This window comes from Aplysia californica, unplaced genomic scaffold, assembly GCF_000002075.1.
Source record: "Aplysia californica isolate F4 #8 unplaced genomic scaffold, AplCal3.0 scaffold00032, whole genome shotgun sequence".
Taxonomy (NCBI): domain Eukaryota; kingdom Metazoa; phylum Mollusca; class Gastropoda; order Aplysiida; family Aplysiidae; genus Aplysia; species Aplysia californica.
Genome location: NW_004797302.1, coordinates 969,820 through 990,834, shown reverse-complemented (window position 1 = coordinate 990,834; position 21,015 = coordinate 969,820). Strand labels below are relative to the sequence as shown.

Below are 21,015 nucleotides of genomic sequence, written 5' to 3'. Positions count from 1 at the left end.
CATATTGGTGCCTTTGAGTTTGAGATTTGAGGCATTGCTCTTCAAATATATACATTGTTTTTTGACGACTGTCTACCACCCATTCAAAGACAGATGGGTGAACTAAGGGGAAGTAGGGTAGAGTATGCTTTCTTAGGATACAAACAATGCCTTTCTCAGTGAAGCTGGACACGTAGCTATCCTAGAATTATAATGTTCTACCTGCTCAGTGCCTAGTTGTGAGAAACTCGATGTAAAAAGTTTTGAATTTCACAATATGTCAAGCTTTTTCTAATGCAATTCTTGAATATCTTGATAACCACTCAGAATAATCTTATGATCTTGATAGAGCAGTCAGAATTTTTGGTTTCTGACCCCATGGTCTTAGTAACTCAAAAGGGCCAAAAATGTCAGGCAGAACTTTGTAATTCTCAGGTGGCGACTTGTCACAAATTGTGTTGCTACAAAAAATAAAATGAGTAAAAAAAAAACCCAGAAAATAAATATCAGAAGTTTATTTACATGTATATTGCACATAAATACAAAAGTAGCATTGGTGGAATGAGTTTTTTTCCCCTCACAAATAACAGCTCTTAGGCTACATGGACAAAACACTCTTTCCATCTAGTTGAAACTTGAGCAACACACACAGACTCCTCTGTCATTTAAGACACCATACATCACATTTTTTTTTCAGGAAGAAAAAACTACAGATATTCATCTCTCTCCCTGCCACATAAGCACATCAAGACTTAACAGCCACAGACACACCTGAGCTAGAGAGGACTTCAAAGGTCAAAGAGATAAATGTGCCTACAAAAATTTAATCTGATGGAAAACTCACGAAAAAAAATCAAAAGAAATTGAAGACGCGTGGATGTAAATCGGTCAATATTTTCACACCAAAACTTGATTTTCTCAGTTTGTCTGCTGGGTTGTTGTATCCCTCTTAGCCTGGGTTGAAACAGCTGCCTCCTAAATTATGTACATAGTGTCAATGGGGGCACACCTCTAATTACATTTTTTAAATAGCTGATAAAGGCATTCACATTTTGCCATCTCAAACCCAATCTTCACTCAAATGAGTAAGAGTCCAGAAAAATATAAAATATTAAGTATTGCAATTTTTCCACGAGTCACTAAAACACTAGCTTTAATCCCCTGTATTTCTTCACACAATTGTAAAAATGCAGAACAAACCACCATAAAATACTAACATATCACATAATAACATCATTCATCATTATTAAATAAAGCGGCTGATGGGGAAAACAATATGTGTGTGTGTGGGACAGGGAAAAGGGTCCGCATGTCACACAGGCTTATTTAAAGAAAATTAGGAAAATGGAAAATAGTGAAAAACCTTATTTTGGGGAAATTTGAGATTCGTAATATATCAACTCACCACCCATTTTTCCCTACCCTCACAAAATGTGAGCCATTGTAGTGAAATCAGGCGCTCGTCAAAATAAAGAAATCGAAGAAACAGGCATTTTTCGGCCAGTTCTTCCGCCAAGCTTGCAGTTGATACCAATACCTCCACACACCCAAAAATTGACGAGCGCCTGATTCCACCGCGTCCTGACTCAATTATTTCACTTCAATTTTTAAAAGCTTTTCCATTATTTAATATTACGAATGGTGTTGATTTTTGACATTTATCTCAAAAGTAGTTGGTTCATCCCTCACTCACAAACGTGACCATATCTCAAAAACTATCTGAGTCCAACGAATAGTTTCACTTTTAAAACCCATTAAATCCGCTTGTAATTGTTTGCAGTGACAGAGAAGTTAAAAGTCAAAATTTCTTAAATCTAGGAAGAAACCTCTTGAAGTCTGTCAAGTCTACACACCAAATAAGAACCCTGAAATATGTTTTCCTTTGTCAGAAGGAGCCAATCACAGTCAAAGCTTTCATGGTCTCTTCAAATCTTCAACTTTCCCTCTTTCTCAAGATAATTATAATAATAATTGCGTTTGCATAGCGCATATCCATGCTCAATAGGATGCTCCTCACACTTTACAACTATTATTATTCCATCAAACCCCAATTCACTCAGACTCAGATACGTTTTTGGCTTCCCAGAAGGCATATAGATGGTGGATGCAGATTCATATTTTGTTTTCTACAACAAAAAATGCTGACAAATCTTCCTGCATGTTTATGATGTACCCTGATGAACCACAAAACAACCATTGACATGCAGTTCCGCATTCTATTTTCATGTTAACTTTTCACAGATGCTATAGAAGGGTTTTACTCTGACCGATATCATGAATAATTTGTGACCAAATCTAACAGTCAAGTATTACCAAGTACGTTAAGAGTGCTCCAGAAAAAAAATTATAACAAAATATAGTATTTTTGGATGTACAATCTGTGGGAAGAATGAGCCACATACATGATGTTATCGGTGTACTTTCTAAAGTGACGTGGATACTATCAAAAGAGTTGTGGAAGGAGCTGTCAACAACGGCCTGGCAGGAACAGTCAAATTTTTGCAGTGAGCAGCAGCAAAGCAGCAATGTTGTCATGTTGTCGACATGTACTTCTCCACCTCTCTGTTTGTGGCCAAATCCTCAGCCTGTTGCCTCTGTCGTGTTCTTCTGCTGAGGAAAAGGAAACAAAAGAATTAAAAGTAAGATACACTAGTGAACCGTAAAAGGCTATATATGCTGCTAAAAATCTCAACCTGCATACATCCATAACTGATTTGGAAATGAAACTTTTAAATGCTCACAAACTCTTCTCTGTCAGCCAAAGATAGTCTCATAGGTCAAAGCAGAAGCCACAAATTATTTGAATCCATTTTTCGTCAGTTTCTCTTAACCCTATCCGTACGCGCTAGGGTCATTTTGGACCCCCGGGGTAGTATTCTCCAAATTTTGTAATATTACTGGCACCAACATCTCTTTGAAACTTTCAGTATTTCTCAAAAAATCATTTTGACAGACTGCTATGCAAAGCGTACAGATCAGATTAATGAGTAAATTTCCTCTTTGGAAAGAGGTGGCACAGAGTTCCCACGTCGGATGGATACGATAGTAAAACACGACGCACTTATAGGGTTAAAGAAATATTCTGTGCAGATTCATTGGTCACCGTCAGACAATGAGGGATGATCTAATTATTATTCAAACTAAAAAATTAACAAATTGACAAAAGTAATTGAAAGCTCGCATTCAGCTTTCAATATCAAGGGTGCACATGGCGAATCCAAATTAATACACAATTCCATCCATGAGTGTAAACTTTTGAACACAGAAAGTCAGCTTTCTCTACTTATCCTGGCAAAAGAAGGAAAAGGGGGAGGGGATAGCTCAGGTTTCAGTCTTAAACTCATTTCTATTATTGGCCCCATTTCAAATTGAAAGGAATATGCAGGAAAAAATTCCAAAATTTGACCAGAAAAGGAAACAAAGAAAGCTACACAAACCTTCTAAAACAGTGGCAATACCAAAGACAATGCTGGACCTTCATCTTGACATCATTTTTATTCCCATATATCATTGTTTACACTCTAGTTGAACCTTTAATCCAGATTTCCTTTGTACTTCAAGTAGTAAAGTTTTCTATGACATGCCCGACACTCATCTTAGACTAAACAATTCAAATACAAAAGAGTGTTCATGAATTGTTCTGAAGAAAAAATTCCCTGACAAGAAGCAAACACAAGCATTAGCGAATCAGAAGTAGCAAATGTCAGATATCCTTCAGAATTCTGATAACTTTACCAACCTCAGAGATATGAAAACTAGTCTTTTTTTTCTTTCTTTTTTAAATGTAGGTGATTTATACACTCCCATCAACACAAACTGTAGTCTTTCTACAAGATACATTTATCAAAGTAAGTGACGGAACATACCATTGGAAAGATGTTCAAATGTTGTAAGCCCAAAAAGTAAAATCTACCAGGAAAGGAAAAAAAATATTTCATTCTTTTAACAATTGGGCCTGGTTAATGGTTAATGTATCTTTTAACCCCCCCCCCCCCCCCCCCCCTCTAGAATTTGAATTTTGTCCAAATATTTGTTCGGGCACAAGCAATCAATACCACAGATTTTGAAACTTCAATAAAAAATATCTTCAACATTTAGTATGATTTAGAGCTTAGTACACCTGAATGCCCGGACAGCCATATATGGAAGTAAGTTTGGAGCTTTATTTTGCTTTCTAAAGCATTTCTGATTATAAAAAGCATAACCAAAAAAATTTTTTTAAGCTTTGAAAATTCAGAGGAAAGTTTAAGTGGAACACATCATGATTGAAAAAAGAGAAAATGTTCTTTTTTTCCATATTTAGAAAAACTTGTTCATAACAAAACAGAATTTACAAAATAAACAAACCCCCTCCCCCGCCAATCAAGATACAATATAGGGATAATAAAAGAACTTTGTCATATTGAAGCTTCATTTTTCTCACACATCATTATGGAGACTGGAGATCTCAATCATGACAACAATAGCAATAAAATAATAATCATTACAATAACTGCATTTATATAGCGCACATCCACACTCTACAGCATGCTCTATGCGCTTTACAACTATTATTACCCTAGCAGACCCGAGAACACTCAGACACATTCAAGGCTTCTCGAGAAGCATACAATGCAAGCTGCAGATTGCATGCACCCCAACACAAAAAAACAACAACCAAGATCTTCCGCTGTCTATAACTTGATACACATTCCTTTCTGGGAGAAGTGAGAAAAATTCCTGCAAAGTTCTTTCCCCAAGGCCCCTGATGGGACTCAAACTCACGACATTACAGTTGCGAGTCTGAGAGCTTAACCTCTAAGCTATAGAAGCAAAAATGATCAGCAATAAGTCAAAAGACAAAACTACTGAGGAGTTCCCACAAACTGAGCACAGTTAGTCCATAAACAGCAGTAAACAGAGACAAAATAGAATTTATTATTATTATAAATGCAATTTATTATAACCCTGATTTTTTCCTTGGTAATTGACAATTTGACAATCTCTAAACTATTTACAACCTCTTTGCAATCTCTCAAAACCGAAAACACACCGGAAAAAAAAGCAACAAATCTAAACATAATCTGATGGTCAACAGATTTTGGGTTCCGCAAACTTCACTGAATTTCACCGTCCCCATCGTTTTATGCAAAGAAAAGTCTGAAATTATGCAAACTGAGCCCAAAAATGAAAAATTATGCGATTCTGTTAATTTTAACAAAGAATGATAAAGGAAAATAATCAGAAATTATGCAAAAAATGATCAAATTTTGCTAAATTATGCGGGGTGCATAAAACCACGCGGACAGATTTCAAAATGAACTTGGTGGTTAATTAAAATAGATTTGCAAAAAAAAAATTCATAATTAATAAAAAATGCTAGTTCTTTTAATGGGGGTGGGGGAAAGGGGGGGGGGGGGATGGGTGGGTTTGGGGGCAAACTAGGAAAGGAAAGGAAAGTATTAAGAAGGAGAAGCAACGTTCAGGCAAAAATCAATCTCCTCACATCAGTCATCGACAAGAAAATAGAATATCAATGAGAAATCAGCTTCCAACAAGAACGTTATTTAAAAAGTCATAACGCTAATGTTTGAAAAGTCTGAAGTGCCATAAATGTTTACATTGTGCTGTCTCTGTTTTCATTTATTAGCAAAAAAATGTTTTTTCGTTTTTTTGGCGGGGTTGACAAGATGCCTGGTCCTTTGATCCCAATGACACAAAGAACACCGAGTTATTGAATTGAAATACTGAATTAAATTGGGGAAAATCTTGAGTAACTATGTTATACGATAGGCCCTAGAAGGTTTTGTTTCTCTCTCTTTTTTTTTACTAGATCTAGTGCTTGGATTGCAAAGCTTCATTTTTCTGAGGACTCAATTGTATTAAAAACATTGATTTAAAAGAAATAGTCATCATCATACAAAAATTAGGAAAATTCAAATGGTGACATGTATGTTCAGTTTGCAATGCACACAAACACAGAAAGCACTTTGAGACCATTAGTAAATGTGAACTTGATATTCATTATATCATAAACATAATGAGAAAAACCCCCAAAACAAACCTCATTAGCATAATGCAACTGCATCATACAGAAAATTTGTGACAGAGTCAAATACAGTAGAACCTGCTCCAACAAACATCTGCCCTGTGGGTCGTTGGCAGGTGCACTGGTGTGGTTTGCTTTTTCTTTCCTATCAAACATCTATTGTCCTTATCTCTCCTTCTTCTCTTTTTATGTTTGTTACTCTCTTGTAACACCTCTAATCTTCTGGCGCTCATATGACCTTATGCAGTTGAGAGTGCCGTAAAACCTCTACTAAAACTAAACTAAAACATCTGCCCATGACAACCACTTGTACACAACCACCCTCTCCCCACCCCCACCCCCTGGGAGTCTTCTATATCATACTGACATTGTCCAAGACATCCACCCGTCTAAGACACCACTTTTCTCAATGGACAATAGGTGGCCATCTTGGGACATTTTCGACTATATAACTAACAACCCTTTTAGATCATTTCTTCTTTATTCTGTTTGCTTCTTAAGTGCAGTTCAGTCAAAGCCAATACACCACAGACTTCAGCCACATGAGTAAAAAAAGCCTAACTCTGAGCACAAAATCTTCAAATGGCCGCTGGATCGGAAAAGTAAGGTAAAGTAAAGCACAAAATCTTCCACTTTCTTCACTCTGTTTCATTGCAGGAATAAATCATGACCAGTTTTTTTTTCAAAGAGCAAAGAACAACAGAAAGGGTGCAAAGCACACACTAGACAGTACATTTACCAGGTGGTGTGTGTCATGTGCGAGCTACTGGATTGAGTGAAGGTTGGAGGACAAAGTCCTAGGTCTATAAGAAAAACAAAAAGCATAAATAATACAAAACTTTACACAAAAAGGACAAAACGGAAGGTGCATTTCACCCAAGACACGCACTGCTATTTATGGCCTAAAATATTAAGTGAAGCCTATAAGAGGTAAAATAGTCATATTTGCTTTGCAAGGCAATGGAAAAAGAAACCAGGCCAGGATCATGAGAAAGCAGCTTAAAAAACTAATGCAATAAAACAAATAATGCGGCAATACCCACACATATATCATTATATTTTTATATATTCAGTCGAAATTGTCTAAGACAGCCACCCGGTGCCAAGGAGAAAAGAGGCCGTGTTAGATGCAAGGATGTCTTACACAGTGTCAGAATAATATTAGAAGAAGAAAAACAAAAGGGGAACTGAGAAGTGGCCATTTGTACAGGTGATATCTTATAAAGGTGGCTACTAAAGCAAGTTCGACTGTATATATATTTATACAATTCACAAACACAAAAAAATCTTTTTAAAAAACACACACACGCACTCAATTGGCCTCTGTATGCTGCAAAAAAATTATTAAGTGCTGCAAAAATTATTAAGTGCAACCTGCAAACTGAAAGTAGCGGCAGACCTCGACTGATCATAAGGGCAGAAAGAAAGAGGAGGTGGAAACAGCTGCGAGGCCATGCAACACCGGCACACGGCAGCTTTCTCTCTCTCAGCGACCGCCACAGAGGAGGGAGAGGTACAGAAGGTGCCATGCTAACAAAATTTCATCAGTAAATGTCAGATCTGATACTGATACAGACACCGGCAGTCATGGTTCTCCAATTTTTTCTTGCCTCAGATGCTCTCAAAAATCCTATATTATCTTGTTGTCACAAAGATATATATCACCTGCTCACAGCTTCCGCTTTCAAATCAACCATATTTGTGTCTACTACTAGAGAAATATATTTCCTACGGTGAGGTAAATCAATACACGCAAACGCACTCTTCACCTCTCTGTCTTTCTCTTTTTCCTTCTCTCTCTCTATCTATCTGTCTGTCTATCTATCTAATTATCTATAGATCTATCACTAATACTTAGAGTAAGACCCCACCATATGCTATTTTTGAAAAAATACATATTGTGACAAAGACTTACACTGAGCAGTCTGTATAACATTTCACTAAAATTAGATAATAGAAAAAGAGTCCCAAATACTTTAAGATAAGAACACTTTTTGTTAGTGTACCAAAAGGCAGCGTGGCCACTTCAGCAGTTCAGGACAACCTACAAAACTGTCCATAACAAATAAACCAATGAAAAACTGTGATCTCCAACTGCACTAAAAGAAAATGGAAAAGACGAAAGTGTGTTAATAAGTTACATGCATTACTTCGCATGTGACTCCTTTTTTTTTTTCGTGAGGAGAGCAATGTCTACCTTTTCCCAAAGCTTTTAAAATAAAATCAGACCGATTAATTCTGTTGTAACAGAAGAACAGGTGGGGGGTTGGCGGGTGCTCTGGTGTGGTTTGCTCCTTCTTTCCTATCAAACAACTGTCGTCTTTATCTCTCCTCCTTCTTTTTATGTTTGTTACTCTCTTGTAACACCTCTAATCTTTGGCACTTATATTACAGGACCTTATTGTGTTGCAAGTGCCGTAAAACTCTTATTAAAACTAAATTAAACAGAAGAACAGTGGTCCTATTTCAAATTTCCATCCACAGTAAACTCTTCGATTATGATTACAACTGTGCCAGTATCACTACAATCCTCTTCAAGTCTATTGTAGTTTGTTTTTTGATAACTTTCATGAGTAGATCAATTACATAATAAATCAGCCCAGAATGGGAGGGGAGTTCACCAAGGCAGCACTCAGCACTGAGGAGACAACTCATGCTTTAATCTTTCCTTGAAAATAACCTACGCACATTACAATATCGCGACAGTAATTCTACGCACTATTCCATACCTGACAGTAATCCAGACAGTCACCATACGCACTATTCAATATACCCTGACAGTAATCCTGACAGCTGTCCTACGCACTATTCAATATGCTGACAGTAATCCTATGCACTATTCAATATACCCTGATAGTAATCCTACGCACTACTCAATACCCTGACAATAATCCATCGCACTATTCATACCCTAACAGTAATCCTACGCACTTTTCAATATACCCTGACAGTAATGCAATGCACAATTCAATGTACCCTGACAGTAATCCTACGCAAATTTCAATACCCTGACAGTAATCCAACACACATTTCAATACCCCGAAAGAAATCCAACTTACTTACATTTCAATACCCCGACAGTAATCCTACGCAAATTTCAATACCCTGACAGTAATCCAACGCACATTTCAATACCCCGACAGTAATCCTACACACATTTCAATACCCCGACAATAATCCTACGCGCATTTCAACACCTTTACAGTAATCCAACGCACATTTCAATACCCGGACAGTAATCAAGTAGATCACCTCATCATTGCACCCACTGTCCTTTCCCTAGTTCTGTGGCCTCCAGCAACACAGAGCACACGGCAGTGATCAACACCAACAGCGGATATGACATGAGATATATAACAAACAGCGGTACAACCTTAGACTTTTTCGGACTGCACGGACAGACTGCTGAAAGGATGTTACTGGAAGACAGAAGAAGTGTGGTAAAGGAACACTGGATGTGAAGGGAAAATGTGCGAGCTATTTCCATGAGATGAAGGACGAAATCTCAAACTGAAGTCCCAGGATTGTTTTATGAGGATTTATACAAAATAAGTCAAATGAGACTCATGAATAGATTGCTGAGAGTACATTACTGAAAAACAGAACAAGTATGATAAAGGAACACTGAAAGTATAGTGTAGATATATATACTTTTAGATATGATGAGGATGAGATCTCAAACTGAAGTCCTGAGATCATCAAGTGAGGATTTATACAGAATAATTAATTAGTCAAAGGAGACGCATGAACATACTGCTGAGAGTACACTGAAAGATGGGAGAAGTGTCATGAAGGAATGTTGGAATAGTGATGATGTGCTCTTTTCATGAGAAAAGGATGAGATCTCAAACTGAAGTCCTGTGATCATCAAATAAGGATTTCTACAGACTACATCAAATGAGGTGCGCAGATGTCAAACATAATTAGTGCCCTTAACAAAATAGACATTTTATGGGAAGGGAATATTGTCAACATGAGACAGCTAGTTTCCTTTGACATCCCTCTCCCCAGCCCGATCAAGAGCTCTACAGCCACTAGCGTAAAGACATTATAAAATAACACGGTTATTCCAACTAAATAAAACAGAGATGGTGAAATTAGATGGACAAAGCTCAAAGACAGAATGTAAAATGAGACATTATGAACCCAGAGTTCTCTGAAAGGAGAAAGGCATGTTTCCGACTTTTTCTCCCTGAGAACAACACGTGAGTTCATGACATGACTGGCCTGTGGCATATAAGGATTTCAACTGAATTGGTCAAATGAGACAAAATGTGAAAACGAAGACAAACATAAATCATTAAGATGACAAGGCCCAAATATTGATAAAATGTTTTGAAAACAATACTAAAGAGCATACCCAAGGTCTGTTTTGATATGTTTTCTTTCTGGAGATAAGTTTTATAGTTACATAAGACAGTGCTATGTTTTTATTCTAAACAGAAAAACTATTCCTACCCTCTCTTCCAGTTTTTGACAAAACAACTTGCAGCTATGAACTATGAACACAAAATCTGAATAGCAATACAAAAAAGAACTAAAACGACACAAACAAAAAATACTACCAGTTTTGAATAATTTGTACAATCTCAAAATAGCTGAACCCTCAAAGAAAGAAATTAGATTACAAAAAAATAGTTTCAGCTTTTCCCCTTTAGAAACAGAGTAAAATGACGGACTCACAACATTCATTAACAAAAACGCGATCACATTAAACCAACTCAAAAAGAAAAAGAAAAAACCCCCAACATTTTCCTGAAACGTCCTAAAGTACATACTCATCCTGCTCTTGTCCAATTTTCCTCTGACCGCCTTCCATGCCCTGACCGCCCTCAGCCGCCGCCCCACTGGCCTCGTTCTTTTCACTCTCTTCTCCCCGACCTCCCACAGAGGGGCTGGCTCGTCCTTGCCGTCTGGGCAGCAAAAAAAAACCGGAACAAAACACGACTGTTAAAGGTTAATACAATACAGACACCCCCATTCCATTTCGAACTGGAGAATCTAGTGTGCAACTACAGTTGTGTCCATTAAAATTTAGCATAGTCAGTCCAAAAAAAGTGGTAAACTAAAAGAAAATGGAATTCCTAATTAACAAATTTTTGTTTGCTATTCAAGCACTCTCTCTAAACTGAAAACTCTCCAAAACCAAAGAAAATCCAGGGGAGCTGTAAATTTCACTTTAAGCAAACATTTAATTTCTGCACATCTAATGGCATTCTGAAACAATCTCAACTGACATAGAAACATACAATCATTTAATGCAAGCTGCCATTTTACTTACTTCACTTTTACTTTACAAGTGTCAAAACATTAACATAATGACAAGACCTTTCACTGTCTCTGGCCCGGTAGATTCTAGGTACCCATTCCCACCTGAGTGAAGTGAGGAATATTTGTATAAATTACTTTTCCCAAGAACATAACGAAATCACTTAATGCAGTAAAAGTTACAGCAATACTAAATCCTTGCTGACTACACATTCTCTTACAAACAAAACGATTGTCCCGAGAAAAGAGTTACCTTCTGGCATCTTCATACGATATCTGCTGCTTCATGAACATCGCATTTTTTAAGAGATCTTGAATATTCTGGAAATGTATAGCACTATTCTGCATTGCCTTGACAGCACTGAAAAGAGAGGAAAAATAATACATGCAAACTTTTCTAGATTCATCTGTTACTATATTTCCATTAAGACTATTATTTACATTAACACTATATTATGTTGCAACTTTCCAAAGTGCACAATAGAATAATATGAAAAGATTAATAACTAACGAACAATTTTACCTTCATTTGCGCCATTACTCACTAAAGTAAAATCTCATTCAAAAAGAGAAAAGAAGCAGGAAGTACCAGAAGCACTCTCCAACATTAGGATTTTACATCAAGTATCTCAGTCTTTCTATTGGGATACTGCATCACTTTCAGTCAGGGTTGAAGCCTGTCTCCTAAACTATTTAAGTTGTGATGATGGGGACATAAAACAGCTACATTAAAAAAAAAACCCAACCTATTCCAATATGTCTTTTGAGTGAAAACAAACCTCAACGAAGACTTACTTTGTGGCATACTCAGCATCAAAACAAGCCCCTTGTACTTTGGCCTGAATGTCTTCCACCTCGTGCTACAAGAAGGAAACAACAAAAAAAAGGACACATTCAAAACAGCTTGCAAAGGACGAAAGTTTTGGGTTGTTGTTTTTTTTAAGTAAGAATTTTACGACACTTGCAACACTAATAGGTCATTTCAGTGCTGAAGATTAGAGGTGTTACTAGAAAGCATCATACAAAATAAAATGAAGGAAGAGAAATAAGGATGATACATGTCTGATAGGAAAGAAGGAGCAAATCACACCAGAGCAGCAACCAACCACCAACATCAAAGATGTGTACACCAAAGTAAAGAAACAGTGGAGCTCATAAAAGACCAAGTGGTCAGCAGAGTACAGCAACACCTATTTTCAATTAGTCCTCGTATCAGTTGATATAAAAATGTAATGATACATAACTAATGAATAATAATAATAATAAATGACATTTATATAGCGTTCAATCCCGATCAAAGTACACAGGCTCTGAACTCTTTACAATGAATACAGTACAACGTACAACAGTAACATAAAATATAAAACGTTGTGTTCTGACTAAGAAAATTATTCCAAATATCCATCTTATTAATTTAAAAACAGAAACGACTTTAGCGGACATTTGAATGAATCAACAGATTTGATCTCTCTTAAAGTATTTGGTAAAGCATTCCAGATCTTGGGGCCTTGAATTCCTCCGACATTTTGAACCATTACTCACCAACGTAAAATCACATTCAAAAAAAGAAAAGAAGTAGAAAGTACCAGTGGCATACTACAAAATAATCGGACTCAGAATTTCAATTCTATTTGATGTCATTGTAGACATTTATTCGTCTCAGGACTCCTCACCTTCTGATCCACCAACTGGGGGAGAGTTTTCCGGACATGCTCCTGGATTCTGTAAAACGCCAGTGAAGGCTCATTCGCTATGACGTTCACATTCTCAGAGAATTTGTCGGATACTGAAAATACAAGAAGAAAGAAAGACACTGAATTGCTTGGTTTGACTGAGAAAAAAAACAAAAACAAAACTGTATGAACACTTTAACGGCCAGCCTACTCTTGTGCCAAACAAAAAACAACAACAAAAAGAATGTGTTCACATCTCTTCAGCGAGAATTTGGAGAATGTGGATAAGATAGGCCTACAAACAGTCAGGACAGGTTGTGAAAAAACTTTCTGCAAAGAAAGTTTTCAGGTCACTGGTCTCACAGGAAGCTGTGCTTGAAAATAAGTGCATTTGTCAGAGGCACTTTTGTGATTACAAAAAATTAATTAGTACAAAAGATCTTCAATATGCTAGTCATGGTGGTAAATTATTTGAAAAAGAATTAACACAAACATATGATCTCAAATACCCAGGAATGTAAAAAAGAAAGTTCAAAGGCTCAGACGACGGCTCAATCCTAAATAGCTGAAAAAAAAAAGAAAAAAGAGAACTTTACCCGTATTTATATATTGGTCTTCATAAACATGCAAATGATTTTTCATTCAGAAAGATCTACAAAAGATGATTTCAAGAGGGAAAATGTCAAACCTTTTTTCGCCTTGTGCTCCAGGTCAGGATCTACAGGGTTTTCTTTGTACAGAGGCTGAGAGGCCATTCTAGTGTACAAACTGTCACCGGCTGGGGAAAACACACAGTCAAGACACAATCATCTTTCTGAGCTCGTGCATTCTGCCACAACAATTGAAGATGCACTTATTTGCAGTTGTAGTGTACAAAAAAAAGTGCAACTTTGATGTTAATGTAGATTTTTCAACTGTTTTACTTATCTAAAAGTTAGAAAGGTGGGCAACAACATGCATCATATTATGAAACGTGGAAAGTTGAGTTTCTGATATGTGCATGATCGTTAAAACATTGAACAACTTTTCCTTTGCTTACCTATGATCGGACATTATAATATGTCCGCTATGTCCTTTAAAATGTAAAATCAACAAAAATAAGTTTTTAAGGCACCACTCAAATTTTGAAATAAGTTAGTGTTTATCTGCAACACGATCCATTCTTGAATAGAACTTAACAAAGTAGATAGTTCCTGAGTTTTTATCCATACTGAAACCAGTAAACAGTAGGCCTGAAGCATTCTTTTGCTACATGTACATCACTTGACTGCAGCAACAAGTGCCTTCTCATGCTGATAGTGACACTGATAGTGAATAAGTGTCACTCAGCACACCTTACAAAGGTTAGCACATAACAAAAACTACGATATGAAAAACAACTCGGAAGATAAAAAAATAAAGAATATATGTGAGGCATCGAGGTGAAATCAGGCGCTTGTCAAAATAAATCAATCTGAGAAACAAGCATTTTCCTGTCAATTTCATCAAATTTTCCTTTTTTGTTCCAACTTCTTTTAAGTCGATTTAAAAACACATTTCCATGTGAATATTACAAAAAACGTCGACTAAAGGCACAAATCATGTCATTTTTTATTTTTCAAGGACTGTTTGGCAGTTGGAATTTCCAAACTTTAACAACCATTGTCTCGCAAATTTCATAATTGAAACCAGGCAACCTCACACTCTTCAATTGCAAATATCTTGACTTCTATTAAAGATGGATGGGTATTTTTTTTCATTAAAAGCAAAGCAAATAAATAAGCTTTCAGATAATACCAATAACTCTACATGACCAAAAATTGACGAGCGCCTGATTCCACCATGTCGTGACACATATGAACATAGCGGGTACACAATTTTGGGCAAAAATTACATTTTTGTTCTTTAAAAAAATGTCAAGCAAAAAAGTAAATACAAAGATAAGGGAAAAGGAGCAAACTGGTGACACAATATCTTTTAAAAATTATAGCTTCTATTATTACTGAGGAGAGCAGGAAAACCAGTGTCTGATATTACAGACACTAATTTCAAAGACTCCAGGGGAAAGATGTATATGACAAGCATTATACATAAAGGATAGCAACATCATTGAAATCATAACCCCAAAGTCATATATTAAAAGAAGTATTGTATCTATAATGACCAGATTTTAAAAACAAACGAATGGTAGCCACCAAAAAGTTTTACTGCCACACACAATCCATAAGTTGCTTAGAAAAACTTATCATTCTTCATGATAACAAGTGGAGAACCAAAGTTATACATGAAAAGCAGAATCTACTAACTTTCACTCCCAATAAGCATGCTGTCATTTTATAATTCATCATAATTGCCCTAGAAAGGTTTTTAATTTTCTTACCAGTGATCTTACTAACTTTTATCTTTTTCTACGCACTTTAACTTTGGGCCAGGCAGTGAAGCTCTCTGAAATATTTCATCCAGGTGTCTTTATGTCTTTCCCAAAGTCACTTCAATGATCTTATATCAAGACCGTCTCAAAGAGATATTGGCATACTACCTATTATTGAATCTCATGATAGGAAGAATTTGACCTTTGGCCTACATGGCCACTGGTGTCAATGACCACATGTTGGGAACTGAGAGCTAGAGGGTTCTATCTTGAAAACATATCTCTAAGAAATAAATCTCTTTAGTTATTTGACTATGATGTGCTAGCTCAGAGATAAAAAGACTAACCTACACAAAATAATATTGTTGTAGGTTCAACAAAAATGTGGCAAACTCTTCTCTGCCAGAATTGGTTTCATTCACCATAGCAGAAGCCACAGATCATCTTTATCCCCATTACTTGTATTTCTCTTTAAGAAATATTCTCCTCTGCAGATGCATTGGTCATCATTGGAAATTAAAGGATAAAATATTAATATTACTTGATTAAAACTCAATACCTTTGGAAAATGATAAACTAGTAGACTTGTTGGGTAGTAAGTTACACATATATCTGTCTTATCAACATGATCACTATCAGGAGCACTCTTGACGCTTACACTAAGTACAACTTTGTCCTCTGGTTGTCAAGCTTGTCAAAACCTTATACAATGTATTCATACAATCACAATTGTTCAGGATGGGACCAAACAGATTATAGATTTATGTGTTCAGATTTCAAAACTATGAGTGGGTAAGGCCTAATAAGGATCTATAATGAGCCTCAAGTTTTGTTAGTTTTTCTTGCATCATATTTTCACTGTGGTAATCAGAAACAATTAACTTACAATTAAAATTTTAATATTAAGCTGATCAAAGAATGATATGTACGAAAAAAAGTCAGACTGAAGAAAACAGCCCCATGTTTATTAATTCATTCTGTTTTGTCATTTAATATGATAAGTAATTAAGAAATTTGGTACAGTAAATGTCTGAAACTTTCACTTTTCCTTTTAAAGAAAAGTTTAGAAGTAAGTATGAAGCCTACTTGAGTTGTGACTGAGCATCTATCAACTACTTTTAAAAAAATTAAACGACCAGCTTGTGACTGACACACTCACTTGTGTTCCTTGACACTATTTATTCCTCTTGCAGATACTTTAAACTTACAAAATTAAGCTGTTTTTTAAAAATCAGTATATAATTTTACAATGTATTATAAATGAGCCCAAAAAAGAAACAGTATAAAATGTGGTTAAGTTAGATAAAAGTTTGCCTTTGGCATTGTGGAGTACCATTAGTGGGATCGTGATGAAAATTTGATCATCTGACATCGTTTCTCTTGTTCTATGTGCATAACCTACAGAAGAAAAAAGGTCTCACTGATTGGTTACTTGCACCAGGCAACACAATCTCCCTCTACATTTTTTGTTTTCGTCCAAGGGAAAATAAAAATTGTTCACTGTACCAGTACCCTACATTCTTCATCCAGGGTATATATATGTCCTCCAAAGCAATTCCTGAGTTAGATTGAGCATCAGAAGTCAGGATGTTCAACAGTCACCAATCCCTCTTTTTTTTATTTCTAGATTCCAAGAAACACTTTTCACAATTTGTTCAGACACTTCTCAATCTTCGTCAGTATGCTGGTATGTTCATCAAGTGTGCTGCTTTCTAATCAGCAAGTCCTTTTGCTCAGTGCTTCTGAAGCAAGACACGATCCAATACTTTTTTACTTTTTTGACGTAGACTTCTTTATAAATGTCTTTGAAAGGAACTGGAATCATTCACTACAAAGAGATCATCACACTCACAGGAGTGGTGATGGAGGGAGGCTTCAGGTGTCTGCACTGACAGGCACCAAGCTGTCTGAAGTGTCTTTCAGAGATTCATGTACTAAATTCCCCACTGGGACAAAAGAGTTTATTTACTGCAGCTCAGTCCACTATACTAATCACCATATATATATATATGAAAAGTCTGAAGGCTGAGCCTCAATGATGCTCATTACAATAAAGGTTTGGCTTTGAGAACATTCCTCATAAAATCCTGGTCATCTGTATTCGGACCCATCACATAATCCTTTAACCCTTAGAGCTCTGACTTATTAGGTGTGGTGGGTGAGAGTGCGTGTCAGTGCATTGAGTGTGTGTGTGTGTGTGTGTGTGTGTGTGTGTGTGTGTGTGTGTGTGTGTGTGTGTGTGTGTGTGAGTGTGTGTGTGTGTGTGTGTGTATACAGCTTTGAGGAGAAGGTAAATTTAGGGAACGAGAATTGCTGACATTGTTTATTAATAAAAGATAACACAAATTGATACAAAAAAACAAACAAACACGGCGAGATTTAGTCAACAGTAGCGTTCGGAGAAATGGTCACTTCGCCAAAAAAATTCGGACTATTCTTCAGACCATGTCCATACTAGAAGATCCTTTTAATACAGGCTCTATTTCTCCGAAAGTTCGGGAAAATAAACTTGGACTCTATTTCTCCGAACAGTTTCTGTTCTCAAGTATTTTTGGTATTTTGCGAATGGAGTGGCCCGAGTGTGTGTGTGTGCGTGTGTGTTTGTGTGTGTATGGGTATGGTGTGAGTGTGCATGTGTGCCGTGTGAGTGTGGGTGTGTGTGTATGTGAGTGTGTGTGTGTGTGTGTGAGTGTGTGTGCGTGTAAGGTGTTAATGGGGGTAGGGGGGGGGGCGTGGAGGGATTTTTGTTGTTGCGATTTTTGCTTTAAAGGGATGTCTAATGCAAAATAGACTGCCAAAGTCGATCAGTCTTGTTTTCTCGCAGTACCTTTTGAAGGCATTTTCAAATGAAGTATAGTCCCTGGAACGTTGCCCCAACTACAAATGAAGTATTTGAATATTCAGCCAACTAAAAATATCTAGCTCTAGAAATTGAATTTGATGCAAAAAAAAAAAGCAGCTTCTTCCCAGTCTTCGCGGAATGAAATAAGAAAGATGACGCCGAACTCTCACAATAATTAACCAACAAAACTCAAAAACGGAAACCTTTCGGAAAAACAGAGTTCAAGTTTAGGTAAGATTGTACTTTACCAGACCACCGGTCGGAACTACTTTCGCTATGGCGCCCCTGGTGCCTAGTGGCCCGCTATTCTTCGTTTCCGAGCTCTCCTACTCACTCTCCTACTCAGTTTTCTACATCCTCACTCTTCAACTGCCAGCAATCGACTGACGTCTCTTACCGGGTTTTTCAGTCATCACGACCGTGCCACCGTGCCCTTTGACCCATGACCCTGACATCTTGAGGCTAATTGGTCAATCTTATCACGTGGTCCACTATTCTTATTTGCTCGCAACTCTGCTGGGTGGCCTAGGCCTACTCCTGGTCCGGCAAAGTACAATGGAGGGCTAAAGATGCACACGAGAGCTCATTTGCATAGTTGCAACCCCCTCGGCCCTGCTCGCGACTTGGCGAGTATCTACCCTGATTGTCCGCTCATGTTATTGTTTATAATATGTGTGTGTCAGTGTCTTTAAATTATTGTTGCCAGGGGGGCTAGCCCCCCTGAAACCCCCCCTCCCCCCACTGTTGTTACATTGATATGTAAACACAACTGTCCGCTCATGTTATTGTTTCGTATTTTTGTGTGTTTTCTTTATTATAGTTTCCAGGGGGGCAAGCCCCCCTGAACCCCCCTCCCCCTCCCCACTGTTGGTATGATACACGGTGGTTCACCAAAGTTAAATCCCCTGCCCACTCTCAACCACCAACTCTCGCTCACCTCGCCTGGCCAGTTGCCGCTGGCTTGCGCTGTGCGTGCGCAAAGTCGCCCGCGGAACTACCTTTTGTCCGCACGCAGAGTACTATGACTATGAGAGTGTAGTTAGGCTAGGTGTGCGTAGTAATCACGGACCGAGACGGGTGGTCCGGTAAAGTACAATCCAGCCCAAGTTTATTATCCCGAGCGTTCGGAGAAATAGTTGCTTCGCCGCAATGGCAAAACGAAAGATGATGCCGAATTCTCGCAAAAAAATACCCCAAAATCTTGAGAGGTCAAGTTTATTTTCTTGGGCATTCGGAGAAATAGTCACTTCGTTACTTTTTGGGGGGTTCTAGATCCGGGAGGACTTCCGAAACGAGCGACAACTATAGTATGAGACAGAGTAGAATAGAGGTGCAGGTTAGAGGATTTGGGTTAGATCTAGATCTAGATCTAGATCTAGAATCTAGGTCTCTTTTACTGTGTTTGTTGGGGGTGGTCGCTCGATACGGAAGTCCTTTCCTAGATCCAAATTATCTAGATCTAGATCTACATCTAGTGTCTAGAATATCTAGATCTAGATCTAGATAGACTAGATCTAGAATCTAGATATCTAGCCTAGAAGATTCTAGAGTCTAGATCTAGATCTAGTTTGTTACTGGGGATCACGAGACAACGGCAAAACAGCGGTAGCCACAATTTTGTGGCTGGTAAGCTTCCTCTATTATAAGAGTATAAACCGTGATGATACATTAGGCCTAGAGTCTAATCGAAACTTGGAACATAAACGAATGATCTTTTCCTGTAAAGTGTAAAATAAAAAGAGGAGGTGTGTCGTTACCATGCATTATTGACTGGAAACGATCTGTACTATCGCCCATGAAAAAATTAACATCTGATTTTGCTCAACTTTCGATAGGGAATAATATTGTAGTCGCACGTCTTAATGAAGAATATCAATATCGATTCTGCAAGGTATCGTCAAAGAACCAGCGCTAGAGAAATATGGGATCTTTGGAATTTTTCAAAGATCGCCCTCTGCCCTCTGCTAACTGTAACGATACCAAAACAAAATACAAAATACAACTCCTTTAACATAAGAGCCATTATTGCAAGGGAAGCTACCACAGTACACATTATTTCAGTTTATTTTCTTTTTTACCTCCCGTGCATCATGAAGTGTCATAGCATCAAAGAATCTTTGTTAGCATATTACATGTATTAACATTAAATTATCTTTGCAAGTCACGCTGAAAATAGACACCAGTTGTGCAAAATGGAATGGACTTTTCTGGTCCCATCTTTCGTTTCTATTTCCTCTGAGGATAAGGCAATAGTTTTGTATCACGGTGGTAGCTTTTGCCCCTCAAGATTGTTTTGTTAGATCTATATTATGTACGCATACATGTATACGAATGACAGGATGAATGAATGAGTGAAGATGAGGAGGGGGTGGGGGGGGGGGGGGGGGTAAAGCAAGAGATTTTACTTAAAGTTACTACACAGTGACCTCTGCCCTTTATCAGGTATAAAATGATATAATGAGAAATTAGCAGGCAGGTTCTAAAGTCATATTCTCTACTTCTGGTTTCCAAATGTTTTTTTCCAATGCAAGCCTTGATCCTGGTGAGGAAAGTGAAGACAGAAGTTTGCTTTGATTTTGTATCCTTTTCTCTTTACCCATTCATTTTCCGCCCCTGTGACATTCGAACAATGCTTCATTTGGCCTACAGAGTAAAGACCTAAGAATTTCATTCTGGAAATCCGAGAAAAAATGCTCTACAATATAATATTTTGTCTTCCTTTGTGCTCAAGATATATGAAATATCTAATGGCTGCCATACTTTTGCCGCGGAATGTTCCTCACTTCACCATACACTGTTTCAAAATCTCATTTTTTGTTGTTTTTGTTGTTTTTGTTTTTGGTAAGTGTTTAACAGTGCTCACAACTGCATAAAT

The 21,015-nt window shown here is 37.3% G+C and overlaps 1 protein-coding gene across 5 annotated transcripts; it reads right to left on the bottom strand.

Annotated features, from left to right (window-relative positions):
- Positions 1-1,594: 1,594 nt before the first annotated feature.
- LOC101846405 (BLOC-1-related complex subunit 8) lies at positions 1,595-20,003 on the bottom strand. 5 transcript variants are annotated; one of them, XM_035973810.1, is made up of 8 exons: positions 19,898-20,003; positions 13,637-13,726; positions 12,949-13,061; positions 12,071-12,135; positions 11,529-11,636; positions 10,786-10,920; positions 9,381-9,426; positions 1,595-2,589 (listed from the first exon to the last, which is right to left on the bottom strand). In XM_035973810.1, the coding sequence occupies exons 1-8, from the start codon at positions 19,935-19,937 to the stop codon at positions 2,560-2,562; spliced, it is 627 nt and encodes a 208-aa protein (XP_035829703.1). In that variant the 5' UTR covers positions 19,938-20,003; the 3' UTR covers positions 1,595-2,559. The 5 variants fall into 5 exon arrangements, with proteins under 5 accessions (XP_035829703.1, XP_035829705.1, XP_035829702.1 ...); XM_035973812.1 differs by having other exon boundaries at positions 1,595-2,586; XM_035973813.1 differs by lacking the exon at positions 9,381-9,426 and adding an exon at positions 6,747-6,810 and having other exon boundaries at positions 2,509-2,589.
- Positions 20,004-21,015: the final 1,012 nt, after the last annotated feature.